This window comes from Natator depressus, chromosome 1 (assembly GCF_965152275.1).
Source record: "Natator depressus isolate rNatDep1 chromosome 1, rNatDep2.hap1, whole genome shotgun sequence".
NCBI classification, from domain to species: Eukaryota; Metazoa; Chordata; order Testudines; family Cheloniidae; genus Natator; species Natator depressus.
The window spans coordinates 2,406,854-2,425,296 of NC_134234.1; the positions used below are offsets into that span (position 1 = coordinate 2,406,854).

At 44.6% G+C, this 18,443-nt stretch overlaps 2 protein-coding genes across 2 annotated transcripts; one reads left to right on the forward strand and one right to left on the reverse strand.

The window, feature by feature from the left end:
- The first annotated feature begins 2,518 nt into the window (after positions 1–2,518).
- LOC141997158 (olfactory receptor 52E4-like) lies at positions 2,519–3,517 on the forward strand. Its single transcript, XM_074969452.1, has one exon. The coding sequence runs from the start codon at positions 2,519–2,521 to the stop codon at positions 3,515–3,517; it is 999 nt and encodes a 332-aa protein (XP_074825553.1).
- Positions 3,518–16,686: 13,169 nt separating this feature from the next.
- LOC141997243 (olfactory receptor 52R1-like) lies at positions 16,687–17,619 on the reverse strand. Its single transcript, XM_074969559.1, has one exon. The coding sequence runs from the start codon at positions 17,617–17,619 to the stop codon at positions 16,687–16,689; it is 933 nt and encodes a 310-aa protein (XP_074825660.1).
- Positions 17,620–18,443: the final 824 nt, after the last annotated feature.

Genomic DNA, 18,443 nt, shown 5'->3' on the forward strand with positions numbered 1-18,443 from the left:
CAGATTTTGCAAAAACTTCAGTCTGGATCTGCAGACATGGAGAGTTGGAGAATCTACCACTTCCCTTCGCAGTTTGTTCCAGCAGTTAACCACCCTCAGTGCTGAACATTTGGCCATTATTTCCAGCTGGAATTTGTCTGCATTCTGCTTCTACCCCTTGGGCCTTGCTTTGCCTTTCTCCTCTAGATTACAGAGTGCATCAGTATCCACAGTTATCTCCCCATGAAAGTGTCTGCTTGATCAGTTTTTTTGATAAGTTAAATAGATGAAACCCTTCAAGTTTCTCATGGTCCAGCTTTTTCTTCAGCCTCCAATCATTTTTGTGGCTCTTTTCGGCACCCTGTCCAATTTTTCAACATCCTTTTAAAATGTGGACCTCAGAAATTGATGCATGTGATTTCACCAATGCCATGTACAGAGGTAAAATCCTTCCCCTGCTCCAACTCACCCTCCCCTGTTTATGCATCCAAGGATCGTATCAGCCCTTTTGGCCACAGCATCACACTGGGAGCTCACAATGAGCTGGTTTTACACAATGACGTCTAAATCCTGTTCAGGATCCTGGCATTGCATAATACAGTGTCCAAGACTGTGGGTCAGGCCTGCATTTCCTGTTACGAGAGGATACGTTTGCATCTGACTGTATTAAAACATTTCGTTTGCATGGGACACTCTTACCAATGCTCCAGATCAGTCGGTATGCCTGCCCTGTCCTCCTCATTTTCACCACTCTGCCAATCTTTGGGTCGTCTGAATATTTTATCTGCAGTGATTTTCTGTGTCCTCTCAGATCATTGATGAAAATCTGACTAGCTTTGGTAGTCAGAACTGATCCCTTCAGAACGCCACTAGAAACAGCCCCGTTCACTGACAATGGCCGATTAACAATTGATTTCTGAGATCTGTCAGTTCACCAGTTTTAGTCTATTTTATTTGTGTACGACTGATATTGTAGGGTGTTAATTATTTTATCTCAGAGTTTTCCCTGATATATCAAATGCCTCAGGAAAATCAAAGCTGATTACATCTGCATGGTTCCCTTGCTCAGCCAAATGTGTACTCTATTAAAGGGATGAAATCAGGTTTATTTGACGAGACTGGGTCTGCATAAACCATGTTGTTGAATGGCATTACTTATATTATCAAATTTTTTTCTTGAACTAATTCCATACCAGCTTTTCTATTGCTTCCTAACCTTCGCAAATCTTTTTTTTTAAATAGTACCTTATTTTTTTTTAATACTTTACATGTAACAGAGGAATTTCCCTAAAACTTTTCTAGGATTCCTTTTGTTCTTAATATACTTAATAAACTCCTTTTTGTAATCCTCAGCCTGCCAACTTTGGATTTTCCCCTGATGTCTTCAGTGTCCCTTATCAGTTTTCATAATTTCTGTTATGTGTTGCTGGCTATTTTCCCTTTTTCCCATTGATATACATATATCTTCCCCACCCTAATTACTGCCTTCACTTTGCAACTGGACTGGCTTTTTAGCCAAAGGTTTTCAGCATCTTGATGGAGCAATCATGCCCTTCTTTCTATCTCATGATCTCTTTTTAAAAAACACTCTCAATTTGCATTCCCATTTTTTGTCTAATTATTTCCTTCCAATCAGTTTTGATGAGAGTTTTCCTCAGCTTTGGGGAATTAGCACTTTAAAAGCACTAAGTGTCTATAGAAAGTACTGGTTTGGTGTTCTTCTCTGTTTCTCCATTTGAATGTAATCAGTTCCGTTCTTTATTTTGCTGTCCTCTATTATATGTCCCCCTTGTTTGTCTCTTCTCTAAACAGCCTCAGACTTTTCACTCTGTCCACATATGCCAGCCTCCCCATTTTCAGAGCCTGTCTTGGAAATCCCCTTTTTATTTGCTAGATCATTTATAGAGACCAGGTAACCAAAACTGAGCACATATTCAGAGCAGGTTATAGTTTCCATTCCATTCCGAAGGCATCCAGATATTGTTTTTATTTTGGCCACTGCTGTGAATGAGCAGGTGTTTCTCCGGAGCTGTTATCAGTGATGCCCAGGCCCTTTCTCTGAGGTGTTTTCTAGTTGGGATGTTTCCCCTGGCATGTCTTGGCAAAGGTTTGGGGTTTTCTCTACTCTCATATTTTAAGCAACCAGATGAAAAATGGGAACTCCCTACATGGATTCTCTAGCCTGGCTTTCATTGTGTTAAGGAACAATGATTGATAGCCAGTATTCACACTCGTGTTTCCTGTTGGTGCCTCTTAAGGTTTCCCCCACTAAGACATGTAAGAATTATTGATGAATGGAGCATCATAATATATTGAATTGGCATAAGAAGGGCCAGTTGTTCAAAATTCATTTATTTAAATAATAAGAATGTCATTTCTCAGTGTATGAAGAGCAACCAATCTACTTCACTCACAAGAACAGTCTCCACTAGTGTATGTAGTGTCTCATATTAACTTTGTCTCTCCATCTAGGCATTTGTAAAGCGACCATCACCTTGCACCCTGGGGACATACAAGAATTTACAGGAAACTACAGTGTATGCAGGAGACACTATTCTGCCTCAGAGTTGGATACCTTCTCCCCTACTCCATGTCAGATTCCAACACCACTGACTTCACCAACCCCTCCACCTTCATCCTGATGGGCATTCCTGGCCTGGAGGCTGCTCATGTCTGGATCTCCATCCCCTTCTGCACCGTATACACCATAGCCATCTTGGGAAACGTCAGCATCTTGTTCATCGTGAAGATGGAGCCGAGCCTCCATGGGCCCATGTACTATTTCCTCTGCATGCTGTCTGTCACCGACCTGGTCCTGTCTACGTCCACCATGCCCAAAGTGTTGAACATCTTCTGGTTCAATTTCACTGAGATAGATTTCAGTGCCTGCCTCACCCAGATGTATTTCATTCACTGTTTCTCGGCAATGGAGTCTGGGATCTTAGTGGCCTTGGCTTTGGATCGCTATGTGGCCATTTGCCATCCCCTGAGACATTCCACCATCCTCACAAATTCTGTTGTGGCCAAGATTGGCCTGGCCGCAGTGCTGCGCAGTAGCATACTTGCATTCCCCTATCCCTTCCTGGCGAGGCGGTGGCCATACTGTAGAACCAACATCATCCCCCACTCGTACTGTGAGCACATAGCCGTGGTGAATTTGGCCTGCGCCGACACCCGCCTCAGTAGTTATTATGGCCTCTTTATTCTATTCTCTGTGATCGGTCTGGATGTTTTTTTTATCACCGTGTCATATATCCAGATCCTCAGGGCCATCTTCAGCCTCCCCACAAAGGATGCCCGACTCAAGACTTTTGGGACCTGCGGCTCCCACCTTTGTGCCATCTTGGTTTTTTACATTCCAGATTTTTTCTCTTCCATCACACATCGGTTTGGCCACAATGTGCCCCTGCATTTCCTCATTCTCATGGCCAATGTGTACCTTTTGATGCCCCCCTTGTTACACCCTATCATCTATGGTGTGAGGACCAAACAGATCCAGGAAAGGCTGCTCCAGCTCTTTCCTCATAAAGGGATCTAAAAGTTTTCTCCTGGTGATCGGGGTCTCAGGCTGAGCTCTGTGTAGAGCTGGCTGGTGATATGGTGCTGGGCCCCCTTCCCTGAATCACTTGTGGGAATCACTTGTGGGCCCCCTTCCCTGAATCACTTGTGGGAATCACTTGTGGGCCCCTTCCCTGAATCACTTGTGGGAATCAGTTGTGGGAATCACTTGTGGCAGTGGGAGAATTCTAGTTTCGATATTAGGAAGAAAGTTCAAACATTCCTTCAAAGCTTGTAACATCTTTGCCCCTTGCCCACTTTCCCATTAAATCTTTCTCTTTTTTTACCATATTCCACAGTATTCATATCAGCACCCCTCTTAAGATACCCAAATTTCACTCCTTATGTTTCAGGGGTAATCTGAAATTGTTCCAAAACCATTTCTTTCAATTTACAATAATCTAAAGCATTCTCAATTGGCATTTTATTGAATGTACACAGAACTTTACCAGTTAACTTTGCAACTAAAGTGTTCATCTTCTGGTCATCAAGAATCACACATAGCCTCTCAAAGATAGTGAATTATTCAGCAATATCAATGGCCTCATTGTATGCAGGACACAACTGTTCCAATTTGTGGATTTTTGGAGAGGTGGGAATTTGTGGAGGGTTCTGGTTCTGCTTGTCCAGGAAGTCCAAGTGGTGTTTCTGCTCTCCCTCTTTCTCCTCAATTTCTTGTTATTTTGGTTCCCTAGACCTACTCTTTTCAGCCTCCTCTCTGGCAGTCTGTCTTCTTTAGCTTAAAAATTCACCTATGTGCTTTTTTCTTTTTCTGCTGCCTGCAATTTGAATAGCTCCAGTTTTGAAATTGTTTGCTGCTTTCTCTCATCGTGTTGCTTTTTCTGTCCCTACTTTCCTTTCTGAAATAAGGAAACAGAAAATAAAAACAATGGTGACCTATTTGATCTCCAGCCACCATGCTTAAAAACTCTGCACAAGTGTATGAAGTTCAAATTTCACTCAGAACAACAAGGTGTGCATTTCACACTGCTTGTAAATGCCACTGTGATGGACTTCCTCAGGATGCAGTCTGGAACTGGGGCACTGCTGATCCCTCTAGCATATCAGTGGGGCCGGACGAGTTACATCCGAGAGTGCTGAAGGAATTGGCGGCTGTGATTGCAGAGCCCTTGGCCATTATCTTTGAAAACTCGTGGCGAACGGGGGAAGTCCCGGATGACTGGAAAAAGGCTAATGTAGTGCCAATCTTTAAAAAAGGGAAGAAGGAGGATCCTGGGAACTACAGGCCGGTCAGCCTCACCTCAGTCCCTGGAAAAATCATGGAGCAGGTCCTCAAAGAATCAATCCTGAAGCACTTACATGAGAGGAAAGTGATCAGGAACAGTCAGCATGGATTCACCAAGGGAAGGTCATGCCTGACTAATCTAATCGCCTTTTATGATGAGATTACTGGTTCTGTGGATGAAGGGAAAGCAGTGGATGTATTGTTTCTTGACTTTAGCAAAGCTTTTGACACGGTCTCCCACAGTATTCTTGTCAGCAAGTTAAAGAAGTATGGGCTGGATGAATGCACTATAAGGTGGGTAGAAAGCTGGCTAGATTGTCGGGCTCAACGGGTAGTGATAAATGGCTCCATGTCTAGTTGGCAGCCGGTGTCAAGTGGAGTGCCCCAGGGGTCGGTCCTGGGGCCGGTTTTGTTCAATATCTTCATAAATGATCTGGAGGATGGTGTGGATTGCACTCTCAGCAAATTTGCAGATGATACTAAACTGGGAGGAGTGGTAGATACGCTGGAGGGGAGGGATAGGATACAGAAGGACCTAGACAAATTGGAGGATTGGGCCAAAAGAAATCTGATGAGGTTCAATAAGGATAAGTGCAGGGTCCTGCACTTAGGATGGAAGAATCCAATGCACCGCTACAGACTAGGGACCGAATGGCTAGGCAGCAGTTCTGCGGAAAAGGACCTAGGGGTGACAGTGGACGAGAAGCTGGATATGAGTCAACAGTGTGCCCTTGTTGCCAAGAAGGCCAATGGCATTTTGGGATGTATAAGTAGGGGCATAGCGAGCAGATCGAGGGACGTGATCGTTCCCCTCTATTCGACACTGGTGAGGCCTCATCTGGAGTACTGTGTCCAGTTTTGGGCCCCACACTACAAGAAGGATGTGGATAAATTGGAGAGAGTCCAGCGAAGGGCAACAAAAATGATTAGGGGTCTAGAGCACATGACTTATGAGGAGAGGCTGAGGGAGCTGGGATTGTTTAGTCTGCAGAAGAGAAGAATGAGGGGGGATTTGATAGCTGCTTTCAACTACCTGAAAGGGGGTTCCAAAGAGGATGGCTCTAGACTGTTCTCAATGGTAGCAGATGACAGAACGAGGAGTAATGGTCTCAAGTTGCAATGGGGGAGGTTTAGATTGGATATTAGGAAAAACTTTTTCACTAAGAGGGTGGTGAAACACTGGAATGCGTTACCTAGGGAGGTGGTAGAATCTCCTTCCTTAGAGGTTTTTAAGGTCAGGCTTGACAAAGCCCTGGCTGGGATGATTTAACTGGGAATTGGTCCTGCTTCGAGCAGGGGGTTGGACTAGATGACCTTCTGGGGTCCCTTCCAACCCTGATATTCTATGATTCTATGATCAGTCCGGGCCCCCTCCCCTCTCAGGCTATGAGAAGCTTCAGTCACCTACAGGTCCTGCACTTACAGAAATGTTCACAGGCAGGGACACACCCAGTTGAGTTACATGAATGCTTTCACCAGCAACCCGTGAACCCTGTAGCAAAGCTCCAGCCAAGTACCCCCAGTTCACCAGCCTAGGACACAGAGCTGACTGTCTTGTCCTGCTCATAAGCCTGAACGGTAAGTTTATTACTCATCTGCCCCTTCCTCAATGTGGAGAGGACAATGCACCAGCCCCTGATCCTGGGCAGATTTCCCTTTACACTTCAAACAACACACTGGTTTAGGTTAAAAAAATAAAACAGATTTATTAACTACAAGTCATAAGTGTTCAGATCAAAGAAGATTACCTAAGAAATAAAGCAAAATTGCAAACTGAGTTCTATAAACTAGACAGGATTTGAATCAATGAGTGTCTCACCCTGATGGTAGAAACAGTTCCCCAATCCTCCATACATGGGCCGGGATTTCTTCTTTCCAGCCTGGGACCACCTGCCCGGTCACAGTCTTTTCCCTCTAGCCATGCTTTCAGGTGTTCAGTTGTGGGGGGCAGGGAGTGAGACCAAGTGGTGATGTCACTTTCCCTTTTATAGCTTCTGCCAGGTGGATGGAACCTCATTTTTCAAAATAAAGCCCACAGCAGTTAATGGAAACGTACAGGCACAAGATTGAGTCCAGAATCATCTGAGTTGGTTACATGCCCTTGCATGCTTCAGTGAGTCATAGCAGGGGTTATTATCCATATTCTGGTCCATGGCCCATTGTGCTCATTAATGGGGCATGGATTTGAATAATCCATTCACAATGTGCTGGCTAGACTGAATGTAAACTACATTTTGGGAATGACCACAGGAACAAACACATTTGAAATGTAGGTACATAGGTCATTTCAAATACAAAAATGAGACATGCATACAAATATGATGGTCATATTCAGAAAACCATAACTTTTCCATCGACACCTCATAGGACATATTTAGTACATGAATTGTTGCAATTACGTAACAGTGGTTAATATGGAGGTGCCAGTATGTTGCTTTGGGGTACATAGTGTCACAGCAATATATCTATCAAATGGTATCATCTTGTCCAACTAGTGCTCGAAGCAGGACCAACTCTACCTAAATCATCCCAGCCAGGACTTTCTCAAGCTGTGCCTTATAAATCTCTAATGATAGAGATTCCACCACTACCCTAGGTAACCCATCCCAGTACTTGAACACCCTCCCAGTGAAATAGTTTTTTCCTAATATCCAACGTAGACCTCCCCCACAGCAACTTGACATCATTGCTTCTTCTGTCATCTGCCACCATTGAGAACAGCCGAGCTCCATCCTGTTTGGAACCCCCCCTTCAGGTAGTTGAAGGCTGCTATCAAATCCCCCTCACTCTTCTCTTCTGCAGACCAAATAACCCCAGTTCCCTCAGCTTCTCCTTGTAAATCATGTGCCCCAACCCTCTAATCATTTTTGTTGCCTTCCGATGGACTGTCTCCAATTTGTTCACATCCCTTTTGTAGTGCAGGGACCAAAACTGGATGCAGTACTCCAGATGTGGCCTCACCAGGGCTGAATAGAGGGGAATAATCACTTGCTTCGATCTACTGGCAATGCTTCTACTAATGCAGCTCAATATGCCTTTAGCCTTCTTGGCAACAAGGGCACACTGCTGACTTATGTCCAGCTTCTCATTTACTGTACTCCCCAGATTGGTTTCTGCAGAAGTGCCGCTTACCCAGCTGGTCCACAGCCTGTAGCAATGCATACAGGACTCTGCATTGTCCTTGTTGAACATCATCAGATTTCTTTTGTCCCAATCCTCCAATGTATCTAGGTCACTCTGGACCTATCCCTACCCCCATCCCTACCTCTCCCCACAGATTAGTGTTGTCCACAAACGTGCTGATGGTGAAATCAATCCCATTATCCAGATCATTGGTGAATATGAACAAAACAAGCCCCAGCACTGACCCTGGGACACTCTGCTTGATATAATCATCATCATACTTGACTTTTCTATTTTGGTGGAAACCGAAGGCTGGGTTGTTGCAAGCGAACTGTATTTTGTCTTCTGTGTAATCAGTAAAGCATTGTGAAAGCTGTTTGGTTGCTGGCTCAGTGAAACCAACTGTTAGAATAACCACCCATTTGAGTCAGCTCCATTCTTTGGTGTTTTCCCTAATGTACCGATCTCACTGTGGGCCCACCTGGAACCCCAGTCACAGGCTGCTAAAAAAATTCTTCTATTTTACGGAGAACAAGAGACACCCACATCTAGGTGAGCACAATACAACACCTGCACACTATGTCCTACCTCAGTGACCATGAGAATGATCATACTGGATCATACCAAACATCTATTTACCCCAGTATCCTGTCTTCTGACAGTGGCCAATTCCGGGTGCCATGGAGGGAAGGAACAGAACAGGTAAGATCAAGTGATCCATCTGCCAGCACCCAATCCCACTTTTTGCAAACAGAGGCTAGGGAAAACACCTCTGCCCATCCTGGCTAATAGCCATTAATGGACCATTAATATGTCGAGTTCTTTTTGGAACCTTGTTATAGTCTTGGCCTTCACAACATCCTGTGGCAAAGAGTTCCAGAGATTGACTGTGAGTTGTGTGAAAAAATACTTCCTTTCATTTCTTTTAAACCAGCTACGTATTAATTTCATTGGGTGACACCTAGTTCTTGTATTATGAGGAGGAGTAAATAACACTTCCTTATTCATTTTGTTTAAACCTTTCATGATTTTATAGACCTCTCTCATACCTCCCCTTACTCATCTGTTTTCCAAGCTGACAACTCCCAGTCTTTTTCATCTCTACTCATACAGAAATTGTTTGATAGCCCTAATCATTTCTGCTGTCCTTTTTTGTATCTTTTGAAATTCTAATATATCTTTTTTGAGATGAGGCAACCAGATCTGCAGGCAGTATTCAATATATGGGCATGCCCTGGGTATAGCTAGAGGCAATATATTTTCCCTCTTATTATCGCTCCCTTTCCTAATGATTCCCAGCATTCTGTTCACTTTCATGACGGCCGCTGCACATTGAGTGGATGTTTTTGGCGAACTAGCCACAGTGACTTCAAGATCTTTCTTGAAAGGTAACAGCTAATTTAGACCCCATGATTCTCTATGTATAGTTGGGTGTATGTTTTCCAATATGCATTACTTCGCATTTGTCAACACTGAATTTTACCTGTCATTTTGTTGCCCAGTCACCCAGTTTTGAGAGATCCTTTGGTAGCTCTTCTCAGTCTGCCTGGGACTTAACTGTCTTGAATAGTTTTGTATCATCTGCAGATTTTGCCAGCTCACTGTTTACTAGGGCTGTCAAGCAATTATTTTTTTTTCAACATTGCCCTGCAGCCTACACTGGGATTTGGTCAGAGCCCTTAGTCTAGGGTGTTCAAGGTCCAACTCCTGCACCCCCGACTTCTCCTCCAGGTAGAGTCTGTCTCTCTGCTGCAGCCATTGCCCTGCTACCAGACTCCCCTCTCCTGCCCTTGTGCTTCTGTCCTATCCCAGCTTCCTCTGGCTCATCCAGTCTCAGTGGTTTTAAAGGGCTGGACCAAAACCTGCTCTCTTTGTTCCTTTTCTGGTGAGGTTCCATTCCTTCCGCACCCACCCCTCTGCGGAGAAGCTGCAGAAAACTGTTTTTTATCTAGAATGCAGTTACTCCCTTCTTCTGTCCGGGCGAGATCTCATTAGGGCTGATAGCCTTCAATGACCAATTTATACATAGATAGGTGCCACCTGCCCCTTAGTACAAAGAGGGTGAGCGAAGAGTAGAGGAAAATCCCAACGAAATAAGGATACAGATGGTTGATACAATCAAATGTCAATTAATAGGGTTAAAATATCTGCTCAATGTGCCGTGGCATTCAAAAAAGTGAACACAATGCTGGTAAAGGATAGATAATAAGACATAAACTATCTAATTGCATCTATAGAAATCCATGCAATGCCCACATATTGAATACTGAATGCAGATGTGGTCACCCATCTCAAAAAGGATATGTTGGAATTGAACAAGGTACAGAGAAGGGCAACATAAAGGATTAGGGGTATTAAACATAGGAGGAGAGGTGAAAAAGAATGGGACATTTCAGCTTGGAAAGGAGATGACTCAGGGGGCATGAGAGAGATCTATAAAATCATGACAGGTGTGGAGAAATTGAATAAATAAATGTTATGTACTCCTTCAAATAACACAAGAACTAGGTGTCACCCAATGAAATTAATAGGGAGCAGATATAAAGCAAAGAAAAATAATTATTTATTCACAGTCAACCTGTGGAACTGTTTGCCAGAGGATGCTATTCAGGCCAAAAGAAAAATACAGTTCCAAGACAAATTAGGTAAATTCATGGAGGATAGGTCAATCAATGGCTATTAGCCATGATGGGCAGGGATGGTGCCCCTAGCCTCTGTTTGCCTGAATCTGGGAGTGGGTGACACGGCATGAATCACTTGATGATTACCTGTTCTGCTCATTCCCTCTGAAGCATTGGTGACAGTCAGAAGACAGGGTCTTGGACTGGATGGACTATTGTCTTTACCGAGTATAGCTTCCTTATATAGAGCCCATATGTATTTGACCCCTGCTGTAACTCACTAGACTCCACTCTTCTCCCAACACTGAGATAGAAATCAGGAAGCCTTATGGGGTCTCTCTATCCGCAGAGTTAATAACAAAGTAAGAATATACTGTGACGTTGCACTCCATATGTTTTATGGAAATATGCTTATGAATGTGAATATGATGTAACTGGAATATGCTTTATGAAAAACGTCCCTTGGAAGGTATCATAACAAAGGTTATAACCTACTGAATATTTGCATCCAATTTCTATGTATCATTCTTGTATCTGAAGCTAGAAATATGAATTATAACTCTGAGGTCCTATTGTAATTATTCAAAGTGTGGGCCATTAATAGTGGTTTAGAATCTTGATGGCTCCCATTGACCCAGACAACTGGTTATAAATAATTTATTAACCTGCAAACCTTCCTGTGTACCTGTGGGCCAACCCAGGAAGAATGGAGACTAGGAGTCTTACAGTGACATGTGCCCATGACACATGATACAGAAATCCATCTTAATTCTTGTACTTTTCCATTGATGAGGCGGGGGTGGGGACAAGCAGAGACAGAAGATTCCCAGCTTGAACCAAAGCTGTAAAAGGGGATGGAACAGAACAAAGGAGGGCACCAGTCATGACAAAACTCTTGCTTACCACCTGAGATGTCTGCTGGATCTAACAAAGACTGTACCAAGGAGAGGATTGAGGCCAGACTAGGAAGGAGGCTGGTCTGTGAAAGAAACTGACTGGAACATCTTTGAGGGTGAGATACTTCCTGTAATCAGTTTCTTAACATATTAGTCTTAGACCTGCATGTTTTTGCTTTATTTTGGTTTTGTGACTAACTTTGTTCTGTCTCTAATTATTTGAAACCACTTAAATCTTACTTTTTATACTTAATAAAATCATTTTTGTTTATTAACAAACCCAGAGTAAGTGGTTAAGTTTAGACGCATGAGCAACAAGGGTGCTGTCATGATGGGAGTCTGCTATAGACCACCGGACCAGGGGGGATGAGATGGAAGAGGCTTTCTTCCGGCAACTCACAGAAGTTACTAGATCGCAGGCCCTGGTTCTCATGGGAGACTTCAATCACCCTGATATCTGCTGGGAGAGCAATACAGCGGTGCACAGGCAATCCAGGAAGTTTTCAGAAAGTGTAGGGGACAATTTCCTGGTGCAAGTGCTCAAGGAACCAACTAGGGGAGGAGCTCTTCTTGACCTGCTGTTCACAAACCGGGAAGAATTAGTAGGGGAAGCAAAAGTGGATGGGAACCTGGGAGGCAGTAACCATGAGATGGTCGAGTTGAGGATCCTGACACAAGGAAGAAAGGAAAGCAGCAGAATATGGACCCTGGACTTCAGAAAAGCAGACTTTGACAACCTCAGGGAACTGATGGGCAGGATCCCCTGGGAGAATAACATGAGGGGGAAAGGAGTCCAGGAGAGCTGGCTGTATTTTAAAGAATTCTTATTGAGGTTACAGGGACAAACCATCCCCATGTGTAGAAAGAATAGTAAATATGGCAGGCGACCAGCTTGACTTAACAGTGAAATCCTTGCTGATCTTGAACACAAAAAAGAAGCTTACAAGAAGTGGAAGATTGGACAAATGACCAGGGAAGAGAGTAAAAATATTGCTCGGGCATGGAGGAGTGAAATCTGGAAGGCCAAATCACACCTGGAGTTGCAGGTAGCAAGAGATGTTCAGAGTAAGAAGAAGGGTTTCTTCAGGTATGTTAGCAACAAGAAGAATTTTAAGGAAAGTGTGGGTTCCTTACTGAATGAGGGTGGCAACCGAGTTGTTGGTGACACTGGGCACTACACTAGGTAACTCGGGAGGGTGGAAGACCAAGAGTGTCGATGAAGCCCTCTTGCTCTAGGCCCAGATAAACTGAGGCCCCTCTGCTCCTTGAACTTTCTGTGACCCTGCATAACTATGAGGAAGCTAGCACACAACCAGACAGGTTTGCACACGGCTCGCCAGCCAAGGCCAGCTTCGGCCTGGGAAACAGATAGATAAGGCAGAAATGTTTAGCAAAAACCAGTAACAAATAGACCCAAATAAGGCAAGGTTCGGGCAATGCTACTGAGGAAAAACACATCTGGCTGCTTTAGATGATTGGCTACGGTATTGTACGGGGCAACAGGTAATTGGTTGCATAAGCTTGCGTAGTGAAGTAGGCAAAGGTATAAAATGTATACTGGAATCTGCTGCGCTGCTGCAGGATTTGAGACAGCTCAGTCTCCCTGCGCCCTATTTGAAGCTTCAAATAAATCTCTCTGCTTCTCCACCCCATTGTGTTCATTGGCGCGACACACACCGGACAACGAACCCAGCTGTTGCTTGCCTCGGGCACTCTGTGCTGGCAGCAGAGTGACAGTGGATGTGGAAAAAGCTAATGTACTCAATGCTTTTTTTGCCTCTGTCTTCACAAAAAAGGTCAGCTCCCAGACTGCTGCACTGGGCAGCACAGCATGGGGAGGAGGTGACCAGCCCTCTGTGGAGAAAGAAGTGGTTCGGGACTATTTAGAAAAGCTGGACGAGCACAAGTCCATGGGGCCGGATGCGTTGCATCCGAGAGTGCTAAAGGAGTTGGCGGCTGTGATTGCAGAGCCATTGGCCATTATCTTTGAAAACTCATGGCGATCTGGGGAAGTCCCGGATGACTGGAAAAAAGCTAATGTTGTCCCAATCTTTAAAAAAGGGAAGAAGGAGGATCCTGGGAACTATAGGCCAGTCAGCCTCACCTCAGTCCCTGGAAAAATCATGGAGCAGGTCCTCAAGGAATCAATTCTGAAGCACTTAGAGGAGAGGAAAGTGATCAGGAACAGTCAGCATGGATTCACCAAGGGCAAGTCATGCCTGACTAATCTAATTGCCTTCTATGATGAGAAAACTGGCTCTGTGGATGAGGGGAAAGCAGTGGACGTGTTGTTCCTTGACTTTAGCAAAGCTTTTGACACTGTCTCCCACAGTATTCTTGCCAGCAAGTTAAAAAAGTATGAGCTGGATGAATGGACTATAAGGTGGATAGAAAGCTGGCTAGATTGTCGGGCTCAACGGGTAGTGATCAATGGCTCCATGTCTAGTTGGCAGCCAGTATCAAGTGGAGTGCCCCAAGGGTCGGTCCTGGGGTCAGTTTTGTTCAATATCTTCATTAATGATCTGGAGGATGGTGTGGATTGCACCCTCAGCAAATTTGCAGATGACACTAAACTGGAAGGAGAGGTAGATACACTTGAGGGTAGGGATAGGATACAGAGTGACCTAGACAAATTAGAGGATTGGGCCAAAAGAAATCTGATGAGGTTCAACAATGACAAGTGCAGAGTCCTGCACTTAGGACGGAAGAATCCCATGGACCGCTACAGACTGGGGACCGAATGGCTTGGCAGCAGTTCTGCAGAAAAGGACGTAGGGGCTACAGTGGCCGAGAAGCTGGATATGAGTCAACAGTGTGCCCTTGTTGCCAAGAAGGCCAATGGCATTTTGGGATGTATAAATAGGGGCATTGCCAGCAGATCGAGGGACGTGATCGTTCCCCTCTGTTCGACATTGGTGAGGCCTCATCTGGAGTCCTGTGTCCAGTTTTGGGCCCCACACTACAAGAAGGAGGTGGAAAAATTGGAAAATGTCCAGCGGAGGGCAACAAAAATGATTAGGGGTCTGGAACACATGACTTCTGAGGAGAGGCTGAGGGAACTGGGATTGTTTAGTCTACAGAAGAGAAGAATGAGGGGGGATTTGATAGCTGCTTTCAACTACCTGGAAGAGGGTTCCAAAGAGGATGGATCTAGACTGTTCTCAGTGGTAGTAGATGACAGAATGAGGAGTAATGGTCTCAAGTTGCAATGGGGGAGGTTTAGGTTGGATATTAGAAAAAACTTTTTCGTGAGGAGGGTGGTGAAATACTGGAATGTGTTACCTAGGGAGGTGGTGGAATCTCTTTCCTTAGAAGTTTTTAGTGTCAGGCTTGACAAAGCCCTGGCTGGGATGATTTAATTGGGGATTGGTCCTGCTTTGAGCAGGGGGTTGGACTAGATGACCTCCTGAGGTGCCTTCCAACCCTAATATTCTATGATTCTATGATCCTATGATTCTATAATTAATACCTGGGGGAGCAAACAGCTCTGCATATCTGTTAGGGTTCCCTCCCCACTCTGAGCTCTGGGTTACAGATCTGGGGACCCACATGAAAGACCCCCTAAAATAAATTTTACCAACTTAGGTTAAAAACTTCCCCAAGGTACAAATTTTTTCTTGTCCTTGGACAGAATTGCTGCCACCACCAGATGAGTTAGAGAAAGATTCAGGAAAAGGACCACTTGGAGTTTCTGTTTCCCCAAAATGTCCCCGCAAGTGCCTTCATCCCCTTTCCTGGGGAGGTTTGAGAATAATATACCAACCAAGTAGGTAAACAAGGTGAGCACAGACCAGACCCTGGGGTTTTTAGGACACTAAAAACCAATCAGATGCTTAAAAACAGAAATTTATTATAAAGAAAAAAGTAAAAGAAGCACCTCTGTAAAATCAGGATGGAAGGTAATTTTACAGGGTAATAAGATTTAAAACACAGAGGATTCCCCTCTAGGCAAAACTTTACAGTTACAAACAACAAGGATAAACCTCCCTCCTAGCACAGGGAAAATTCACAAGCTAAAGCAAAAGATAAGCTAACACATTTCCTTGATATTACTTACAGTTTTTGTAATATTGGATATTTATTTCAGGTCGGGTTTTAGGAGACGGTTTTTCCTACCCTTGCCCCTCTCGGTCCAAGAGAGAACAGCAAAGAGAGCACAAAACAAAACCTCCCCCCACAGATTTGAAAGGCTCTTCTTCCCTTATTGGTCCTTTTTGTCAGGTGCCAAGCAGGTTATTTGAGCTTCTTAACCCCTTACAGGTAACGGAGGGATTTTATTGTGTCCTTAGCTGTATGTTTATGACAATATCTCTCTATCAGTGTTATAGAGGGTGAACAATTTATGAATTTACCCTTTATAAGAATTATACAGAATGAAACGTATTTATTTGGGGTTTGGATCCCATTGGAGCTGGATGTCTGGGTGCTGGAGACAGGAGTACCTGATGAGCTGTATTCAATTAAGCCTGCAGCTTTGGGGGCATGGCTCAGACCCGGGGTCTGGGATGCAGCAGGCTAGTGTGTCTGGCTCAACAAGGCAGGGTTCTGGAAATCCCAAGCTGGCAGGGAAGACTGGCTCAGAGGTAATTTCAACAGATCAGGTGACAATCACAGGGGGATTCCTGTGACCGATCCCGTCACATATACATTAAAATTTTAATCCCGAATGGTGTTCCTTAAGTGATTTGCCACAAGATGTCAGAACATGTTTGTATTAGAGCTGAGTGGGTCTAATATTCAATTACTTTTTTTTTCTTTTAAATAGGAATTAGATACTTTTCTTCTACGGCAAAATTAGACGGTTAAAGTGGCAATGCCTACCAAAATCTGAAATGGCTCCCTTACACCTGGGGGTGGGGAGAGTGGAGGTGAAAAGGATCCAGAGACTGACCAGAGGAGGGGAAGAGAGGAGCAATCAACAGAGGTGGGGCCTTTGTGGGGAAGAGGCACAGCAGGGAAGGAGCCTTGGCAGAAGAGCCAGGGCAAGGGGCAGGGTTGCAGCGTTCCAGGATCTGACAATTAAAAAGGTGGCAAACCAGTGAATTCTACAAAGACTGATTCCCCAGTTTGTCATACTGACACAGCACTGTAAGGTCATAAAAGGGTTTAATGTTTCTCTGGCTGTCCAGTAAGTGATTCAGGGAAGATGGCCCAGCACCATGTCACCAGCCATCTTTGCACGGAGCCAGAGTACCAGGAGAACAATGTTAGGTCCCTTAATGAGTGAAGAGCCAGAGCAGCCTGTCCCGGATCTGTTTCGTCCTCACCCCATAGATGATGGGGTGAAGCAAGGGGGCACCAGAAGGTACACATTGGCAATGAGAATAAGGAAATGCAGGGGAACTTCATGGCCAAACCGGTGTGTGAGGGAGGAGAAGAATTCTGGAATGTAGAAAGCTAATATGCAACAAAGGTGGGAGCCGCAGGTTCCAAAAGTCTTGAGCCGGGCATCCTTTGTGGGAAGGCTGAAGATGGCCCTGAGGATCTGGATATAGGACACCATGATAAAAGGCATATCCAGACCTATCACAGAGAATAGCACAAAGAGGCCGTAGTTACTACTGACTCGGGTGTCAACACAGGCCAAATTCACCACAGCTATGTGATCACAGTACGAGTTGGGGATGATGTTGGTTCTACAGTATGGCCACCGCCTCACTAGGAAGGGATAAGGCAATGCAAGTATGCTACTGCGCAGCACCACAGCCAGGCCCATCTTGGCCACAACAGAATTTGTGAGGATGGTGAAATGTCTCAGAGGATCACAGATGGCCACGTAGCGATCCAAATCCAAGGCCACTAAGATCCCAGATTCCATTGCTGAGAAGCAGTGAATGAAGTACATCTGGGTGAGGCAGGCACTGAAATCTATCTCAGTGGAATTGAACCAGAAGATGTTCAACACTTTGGGCATGGTGGACGTAGACAGGACCAGGTCGGTGATGGCCAGCATGCAGAGGAAATAGTACATGGGCCCATGGAGGCTCGGCTCCATCTTCACGATGAACAAGATGCTGACGTTTCCCAAGATGGCTATGGTGTATATGGTGCAGAAGGGGATGGAGATCCAGACATGAGCAGCCTCCAGGCCAGGAATGCCCATCAGGATGAAGGTGGAGGGGTTGGTGAAGTCAGTGGTGTTGGAATGTGACATGGAGTAGGGGAGAAGGTGTCCAATTCTGAGGCACAAGGGCATCACCTGTATGTACCGTACGTTCCCCTGACTTCCTGTACCTGCCCAGGGTCTAGTGTGATGGTCGCAGTACAAATGCCTGGTTGGAGAGACAATGTTAATATGAGACACTACGGGTACTACTGGAGGCTGTTCTCATGGGTGAAGCAGATTGATCACTCTTCACACACTAAGGAATGCTATTTTCATTATTCAGGGAAATGAATTATGAACAACTGACCCTTCTAATGCCAATTCAATATTTTATCGTACTCCATGCTTCAATAATTCCTTCTTGTCAGGTTGGGGGATCCTTAAGAGGCAGCAGCAGGAAACACGAGTGTGGATACTAATTATTCATCATTGTTCCTTAATGCAATAAAACCCAGGCTTGAAAATCGGTGTTGTATGGAGTTACCCATTTATCTGGTTTTTCAAAATCTAAAAGTGGAAAAAAATCCAATCCTTTGTCAAGACATCTGCCAGGGGTAAATATCCATCTAGTACATACCTCAGGGAAAAGACCTGGGCACAATTGATAGCAATTCAACTGAAACACCTGCTCAATCGCAGCAGAGGGGAAATGAAACACAATCTTTGGATGCCTAAGGAATGGGATAGAGAATAACCTGCTCTGGATATGTGCTCAGTTTTGGTCACCTGGTCTCAATAAAGGATATAACAAATATAAAGGGGATTTCCGAGACTGGTATGAGAATGGGGAACAAACTGAAAAATCTGGGACTGTTTAGTTTAGAGAAGAGACAAACAAGGAGGCATATGATGGAGGCGAGGGAAATAGGAAAGGAACTGATTACATTCAAATTGACGAATAGAGAAGAGTTCCA

Excerpts from the sequence above, each read along its gene's own strand:
- LOC141997158 (XM_074969452.1), top strand. The coding sequence starts at position 2,519 with ATGCAGGAGACACTATTCTGCCTCAGAGTTGGATACCTTCTCCCCTAC.
- LOC141997243 (XM_074969559.1), bottom strand. The coding sequence starts at position 17,619 with ATGCCCTTGTGCCTCAGAATTGGACACCTTCTCCCCTACTCCATGTCA.